At 43.9% G+C, this 8,449-nt stretch overlaps 1 protein-coding gene across 1 annotated transcript in view; it reads right to left on the reverse strand.

Annotated features, from left to right (window-relative positions):
• Positions 1-8,116, reverse strand: part of zbtb16a (zinc finger and BTB domain containing 16a) — a 135,352-nt gene extending 127,236 nt beyond the window's left edge. Inside the window, exons 1-2 of the mRNA XM_005725337.2 lie at positions 7,998-8,116; positions 3,641-4,967 (exon numbers count right to left, since the gene is read on the reverse strand). Of these exons, the coding sequence (XP_005725394.1) occupies positions 3,641-4,878 (1,238 nt within the window). The 5' untranslated portion in view covers positions 4,879-4,967; positions 7,998-8,116. The remainder of the gene's footprint in view (positions 1-3,640; positions 4,968-7,997) is intronic.
• Between the last annotated feature and the right edge of the window lie 333 nt (positions 8,117-8,449).

Raw genomic sequence — 8,449 nt, forward strand, 5'->3', positions numbered from 1 at the left:
GACTGTCTTGCAGGCATCCTTTATGCTTATTGGAGCTCACTGGGGATGGGGGTGGTGGTTAATTGTTGCTAGTGACCAAAGCAACCGAATGTCATTGTGTAAGGAAACAACATCTATACCTTCCAACAGCTTCCCCTTAGTGTGCAGGTTACATACGTGTGTGTATGTGCATACATTGTTATCACCTGCAACAAATGCATTGGACCGCTATCTGAACTCAATCTGCTCTTGGTTTACTAAGAAGGAGCGCCAAGGGTTATCTGTCCCACTCTGATATGCACAGATAAGGGCCTTGGGCCTGCTGTTTAAACACCTGCGGCCTGGGGTATTAGAGCGCCCTCCGTCCCCTTTGCCACAAAAGAGGAGGAAATGGAAGAGTGAGCGCTGCCTGCTACTGCTGAGGGGAGTGTATGTGAAAAGTAATGAACACAAGTGTGTGCGCGTGCGGAGGTTAATGCGAGGGTGATTATTTCCACCGCTGCCAGCCTCTGCCCCAAACACTGCCATCAATAATAAAAATAACAGGAGCGAAAACAGAGCAGACAAAAAGGAATTCATTGACTTATCCCATTCATTCATCGCCCCTGTGCCCCTCCAAAAATAAACCCAGGCTGTACTATGAAAAGACACTGCTATAGCATTGATACTTATCAGTAATGTTTAACGGCTATATGCTGGAAAAGCTCCTTTCAAACAGGCTCTTTTTTTTCACTTATGTGATGTACATTACAGCGAGGGTCAATCATTTGCATGAGAATGGACGATTAAGTGAAAGAGATAAACCCAAGGCTAGTTCCCGTGAATTGGATGCTGTGTTTGGAATACCAAGCAGAGGAGCCCCCCCACCACCACCCCCACTGCCTCTGCAGAATTAGCCCCCTGCATCATGCATTTATTTTCTAAATAATCACTCAGGCCCTTCCTGTGTTGATTATTTTCTCAGTGCAAGGGTTACTAAAATATTGCTGTAATCCTGTCTGCCTAAAGCCCCAACAATGCACACCGTGGGCTAAATAAATCTAGGGCTTGTCAGTGGGGACGTGAGCTGGTGGCCTGATGGAGGGAAGGTGGAGGGGAAAAGTTGCCATGGTCAGATAGACTTAGATTAAATACAAGGAAACTCAGGCACTTATAAGTCAGAGTAAACCTTTCATTAAGCTCATTTTTATTTGCACAATAAGTTAAACTTTCAACATCAGTGCTTTTACAATACCCAAGGTAAAATACAGATAACACAACTACTTATAAAGTAGTTCAAAGAAGGCAAAATCCTCAAATATCTATAGTTATCTTAAGATAGTCAATCATTAAAGGAATTAGTCTAAAGTTAAGTTAATTGATCAGCTATCAGATCAGAAAAAGCAGGCAAAAATCTACTTCTGACATAACATTCAATATAAGCTTTTTCCCTTCAATTATAATAATTTATTCTAAACTGATGTACATTATAAGGCTTTCATTAACCTAATATCAAGGTAGCATCTCTGCTGCTTGAAAAGAAGCAAACGTTTCCACAGTCAATAAGCAACTCCTTACACTTGTTTTGCCAATACATAATGAATTCAGTGTTTTTATGAAAGGTTGCAGAAACTAGATTTATACAGGAAGTGGGCACTTTTCGGTGCATTCATTTAAACATAGAAGCCCACATTGACACCTCACACCACTGACCTGTGCCACATCTGGAAACAATTAGACTCATGTTTGACTTGACCTGCCCGCACCTAAGTGAACTTTGCCAACTTTTTTATGCGTTTGTTGCAGAGGCAGTGCTGACCCTGACACAGTTGCTCCGGGGGAATGATGCGTAATTAGTCAGAGGGAACACGACTCCACTTGTCTGAAATAAAACATCTTGCATACCCATCAGGACGATTAAGAAGTGTGACAGGATAGCCATAAAAAATAAGCAATAAATGAAGAAAAAAAAAGAAGAAGCTGGGACTGGATATGATACCAAATGACCCACAGTGGAGTTTGTGAGGACACGAGAAGCGTCTGAATTATCAAGCATCTCAGGCGAAGCGGACCTTTCATGTCAAAATGGCAGAGCAGACAGCGGATGATGCAATGTTTGATTTCTACACTTCAGGAGGCTGTCAGGACAGCACATACAATATTAAACAGTGTCGTGTCGGTGTATCAACCGGTGTAAATTAACCCATTAGTATGCTATGGGGTGAGGCGGCGAGATCAATGCATGAAACGGTTTGGAAATCTCCTTTGATACAAGATTTCCCAGCTTGAGTGAATTGATGAAATTCCTCTTGAAACACAGGCAACCATTTCACACGCCACACTTTTTCTCAAGACAGAGACGAGCGTAGCCTGTCCGTTAACGCAGTTCGGCTACATTAATGCATCTAAAGAAGAGGCTATTGTGCTTCTTTTTTTTAAAAGTGGCTGTAAAAGCCTGCTTAGGATGAACTGATCATATGCGCAAAAGCCACTTCTTTTTCTCTCCTTATGATTTTTAGACGTGTAATATGAGTCAATGCAAAAATCCTCTTTAACTTAATGAAAAATTAGCTCTAATCATGAAGGTCACACAAATATATACACTGTAACTTCCTGTAGGTCTTTCATCGAGTCAAACCTATTCGGTAATATTTCTTTAACTTGAAAGTCTGGACTGAATCACTTCAGTGCTTAGCCATGTATGCCAAGATACCAGCTCAAGAATGATGGGACGGGTGATAAGGTTCAAATCCTCCGGTGAACTTTAACCACTGTGCATTCCTTTGCATTGATTCAAGCAAACACTGCAGGGTGAGAAGGTGGCCTTCAAAGTAAAATTTCTTAAACATTACGACAGCACGAAAGAGAGGTCATGCAAGATTAATATTCAGTTTGCTTGCTCAACCAGGGTCAATCCAAATATGACAGAAATCCAGTGAAATATATCAAATTGAGCAGGGTATTATGTCAGAAAAAAGGGATAGAGAGATTTGAAAAACTTTCAGTAATTCAAGTGAGGTTTCGGGGCAAAAACTCTGGGTTTTTTCTGGTTTACTGTCACTCTCCTGTCCAAGAGCTACCTCCTTGTCTCAAAGCCCAGGTTCAGCACTCATTTCCTGGACTGACCGTCTACTCCAATTATCAAGCTAATAAAGGCCCCCCTTGTGCAGTTATGGGAAAGGGGAGGGGAATTGGTTCCAGGATGAGGGGGTTCCACTTTGGTAAGTGTGTGTGATAGCTGCCGCCCACATCTTGTAAGGTGTGACTAATGGTCTTGGACAATGTTAAGACAGCACTCCTTCGGCGGTCACCTGGACAGGCCTGGTAGTTACTGAAGGAGCAAATCTCCAAGTTTGAGCTGTCAGCCACACAAAACTAAGGTTTCTGTGATTATAAAAGGATGTTACTATTTGCTATTTCTCATCATTTCAAAGCAAAAAGCTGTCCACTTTAAATTATTAACAATAGGAATTAAGTTACTATGTGGATCATGAATTAGTAAAATGAAGCCAAGTGACTTAATTTCACATTCTGATGCACATCAAGAATTCATAAATAAACATTCAAAATTTCAGTCAAATTAAGGGTAGTTGAAATGCTAAAAAAGGGACACAAATTTCAAGAACAAAACAATTTTAAAAAAAAATTTAAGCAACTATCTTCAGAAGAAAAGTTGTCTTACCTGTGCTGCTCCACAGCTTCATTATCTGGTAGCTCTGCACCGCAAACATTGCAACGTTCATGCTGGTTCCTGCCGTCTGGTTTCATGCCCACTGCCAGCTCCCCAAGCTTGCTGAAGAATTCTCTCTGGATGAAACTCGGAGGCAGGAGTCCCCCATAGGCACTGAAGTCCATAGACATAGCCAGGGCTGGGGACATGGGCAGAGCGGACGCCATGGATACTGGCATGGACATCATGGCATCTGATTTATGATTGACAGGTAAGGAGTAGAGAGAGGCCAGATGTTTCTCAGTCATTCCAGCCATTGCTTCCATCCCCATCTGACTGACTTCAGCTTGAGAGTCGCCCATGCCTTCGTCACGGACGTAATGCAGCTCACGGGCACTGGTGATCACGCTGCTCCTGGTTGGCGTTCCAGGACCATCTCTGTTCCTGTCCTCCCCACTTCGTTCTCCATTGCTGGAGGCACTGGACTCCATGTTCTGTGGGCTTTCGTGGCCATTGCCACCCATATCCACTTGCATCATCTCAGTCTTGATCTCAGTCATCAGTTGGTTGGAGTTGCCGTGAACTAGTTGTTCACCACCAAAGCCCTGCTGGAGCAGAGACTGGCCGATGCTCATCAGACTGTCCACAGCAGCTTTGGTGGGACTCAGGGTGGAGACACCAAAGGAAGTGGAGACGGAGGGACTCTGGTCGACGACCCCGGGCATGTTAGAGACTTGCTGTGTACCTGACAGATAGGGGCTCCCCATGGAATGCTTTTTTGAGTTTTTGGCTCCATTGTGACCTTTGCGCTCATCGTCTTCCTCTGTGCTTCCATCGTTAGCGTTGACCTCAGCATCATTTTCATCTGAGGACTGGATGGTTTCCAGGATCTTCAGGCATTGCTCTTCCAAGTATTCAATCTCAAGTATCTCGGCTGCATACAGAAGGTCATCTAAGTCTTCCACCTTGGCCTGGAGCGTGGCAGTGTAAGCATACTCCAAAATCTGCTGAAAAGTCTTTGGTGATAGAAAGTCCAGGGTATAATGCTGGCTGCTGCGGTGAAAGAGGATTTCAAACATTTTGCTGGTGCAGGCTAGCACAGTCCTGTGAGCGTGAAACTCCTGGCTGTCTACCATGATGACCACGTCACACAGAGTTCCAGCCAGACGCATCTGGTTGGCCTTCTGCAGCAGGGAATTGGGGTGGTTGGGGTTCTGAAGCTGGATCATACCCATTTTAGTTAAATCCATGATGTCGATGCAAACCACGAGGCCGACTCATGAGGCTCTCCTTCCCCGATCAACAATGTTTTTAGCTATCTTTGTAAACAAGATGAAACCTGTATGGAAGACAAGAGGGGAGAAAAAAAAATCAGCTCTGGTTGAGTATCATGAGTACAAAGTATCATGAGTTAGAAAGATATTAGTCTTTACACATTTAAATCCAACATGCTCAGTCTGCGTTTTTTTTTTTTTCCCTTCAGAATCTGAATGAATGAAAGGGCTTTCTCTTTTGAAAAATGTTTTAAATTCCAGTTTATCATAAAATACAAGTGCCTTTCATTATTTCAATCACGCTGCAAATAAATGTGATGAATTTGTTACGCTTATTTAAAACATACCACCTCTTTCTCTCTCTAAATGGCAAGTGTGAGGCAATTGCAAATATCCTGCCAGTGTGGTAAACACTCCGCTCAGTGGCATTGTTCTTAAATTCAGCAGAGAGTATTGACTGTAGATTTCTGAAGGGAAACAATTTGTGAGCCAACATGCTCAACCTGCATATCAATCAGTCCAACATATGTTACGTTAAAAAGATGTCTTCATTTAGTTATCTAATCGGTATGTACACCAGTTAAACAAGTGTGAATTGTGGGTTTTCACTGCCGCTCGGTTCACAAAGACCATCAGCAGCCTTTCTGAAATTAAATAGCATCTTACTCAGTATTCTCATCACAGACGGGAGCAGAGAGCAGCGGCCAGAAATGGGTGGAAAGGAAAGCAGGATGAGGCAAAAGCACACAACACTGCTGTACCAAACACAGCTCTCAGTCGCTAATGTTGAAAATCGCAAATTTGTCCTCCTCCTACTCCTGTTAACCTGATTACTGAAGTTAACAACGCAACACGCTCCCACAACCCTATACTTTGACCTGCACCAAAAAAATAATTAAAGCTGGCTTAGATTGAATACACAGATTCACCACTACATTCAGTTTAACACTGAAACTGCTTCTTCATTGTCCCAATTAACTAAACAGTTATTTGCCACTGCACCTACTCCAAGTGAAGCAGGAACGGTCACCAGATTAGCGTCGCCTTTGACCTACAAAAGCTCACTCAGGGCCAATTTTTAGGTTTTCGGAAGAGTGAATAAGTCAGGCTTATGACAAATGACAAAGTGTGTCAGATGAAGTCTGGTGAGAAGTGACACGCTGTCTAAATTTGTAATATTATTATTGCTTTTATTAATAATAATCTTCAAATTATTTTTTAAAGATTATGAAACAGACAACTTGGGCAGCTCTTTCCCTCCCTTCACACCTGTAAAAAGAAGAAAAGAAAAGAAGAAAGGAAAAATAAACCTTGAAAAAATGATAAGGTTTCTTTTTCTTGCCAAACCTTCTGTAATATATAAATAAGATCATCTAAACACACTGAATCTGAATATTCAGGGGGTAAATGATGCTGCACCTATTGTTAGGGCTGAGAGTAACGGAAAATAATTCTCCCGGCTTTTGGGGCACTGGGCGGTTTGTCTTTTCCGTACCTTGACAAAAATCGATGTAGAATGTAGGTAATGATAAAACCACAGGTTCTCCTCTAACTGAAATTAGCCTCTCAGTAAACAGAGATCATGCCTAAAACCCGACATTATCTTTATTGCAGGTATGCCAATAGCGCCGATTTATGGCCCCGTAAATGATCAATGCTTGTTGCGCTCTGTGGGTTATCAACTAAACTGTGGCTTCACTGGGATGTAAAGTTGCTGTCTGGGGACTTTGTCTGTTTTCTATTAATAAAGGAAAAAGGCTGCGTGGGTCTAGACGGCGTTAATTTTAGCCAGACGCACCAGACAAATTATACACAACATTATGCGTTAAGCAAAACATCACGTACTACATTAAGTACATTAAGCCTGGAGAGATTTCCTCCCAGGAGGACGATATGGACCGCTGACAATAACCACATCACGCCGACTTCACAGAGAGGCAGCATAATCAATCTGATCACGAGTTGTCTGCCATAGCGCGCCTTGACGAGCCAGCCACAACAAGAATAAACAGCGTTCAATATTCCAGACCATGAGCCACACTGACAGACACAAACGCGGAGAGATCAAAATGGTACGGGGAGGGGGGCAATCAGATACCGGTGCCTTCTAAAAAAGTACACGCGACACAGACGGCAGGCAAGGGTCTCCGATTTGAGCAAGCTCTCATTTGATCAACGCACAGGTGGACTTTGAGGCATGATGAACACTGTAGCGCTACCTTGTAACAGTGAAGGAGAAAGAAGCGGGGTTTGGTCTCGGGAAAGCTGCCTAAGGGATAAAGAGGAAAAAAGAGTGAAAGGGGAAGAGAGAGATCAGACACACTCGATAACAAATCAATTTGCCATCGCATCTGTTACCAGTTCCCCCACCTCACAGTGTGCTGCGCGTGCTACGGCGAGCCGATTATTGGTAACCAATCAAACATTTAGCTGGCTGTCAATCAATGGCAGTGCGCCTGTACAGTGACTGGATTTACGGTTGTTTCGTGTGTAAAAACCAGTGTCTCTAGTCCCCCATCATGATGTCATCACGGCTAAATAAGCCACGCTGGTGCGTCTGGAGACACAAGGACAAGCATGAGTGTCGCCGTCCTTAAAAAAAAAATATGGGCAAAATTTCCACCAAAACAAGCTAACGCGATTTCAAAGTCACACGCAGCGAGGCGTCATATGTTGTCTGGCTCCCCGTGAAACAGCCAGACCTCACGTCCTCTGACTGCGATCTCCAGAATACTAACGAGCCCGAGAAGAAGACGGGGGGGTTACGTCAACCTTAACATCTCTACACTGAGCTACAGTGCGTTAATGCAAACTTCAACACCTTGCAGCGCAATCAGGTAAACACTTGTTTTCATCCAGAACTCCGGTGCGCAAGTCCAACTCGCATGCCAAAGTCGCGTTTGCAGTCAACTTCAGCGTGAGGTTGAACGGGGACACGCATAAAAAAGCCGATCCTCAGCACTATAAACACATCAAAACATCCATATGGTGAATGAAAGTACGCGAAGAAAACAGTACTAGATACATGCAGAGTAGCGGGTCTGGCACTTGTCGCCGGGAAACTGCAGCTGCATTTAGCCCGGATTGGTACTCACCTAAGTTGCACGTTTTGATTCCGGATAGTGCAGGGGGATTGGGGCTACAGCATAGTAAGGCAGTTCGCAGTACCCGCTCTCAGAACATGCTCTAACTCCTTTCTTCTCTCGCCTTAGCAAATCAACACGGCGCTGACGTCAACGCAGCCAGTCAGCCAGACGAGAAGCAGGCGGGCAGCCGGCGCTGCGCTCCAGTCCATACAAACACTGAGAAAGTGAGACACCTAGGGGGCTGTCTCATGTCAAACGCCTGTGTTACAGTATGGCAGTGAAAGGTGAGCGACACTGCCCTCTCTCCAGCTTCCTGAACGCACACACAGCCTGCGGTTGTTCTTTAACTCGAGCCAGGAGCTGACTTATGGGTTCGGCGTTACAGGAGGGAAACTCAAGAAGAGGGGCTCATAAAAAAAACCCTCTAATATTTTCACTCCATTCATATCGGTTCAAAAATT

Source organism: Pundamilia nyererei, unplaced genomic scaffold (assembly GCF_000239375.1).
Source record: "Pundamilia nyererei isolate P.nyererei 1_Seehausen unplaced genomic scaffold, PunNye1.0 scaffold00015, whole genome shotgun sequence".
NCBI classification, from domain to species: Eukaryota; Metazoa; Chordata; class Actinopteri; order Cichliformes; family Cichlidae; genus Pundamilia; species Pundamilia nyererei.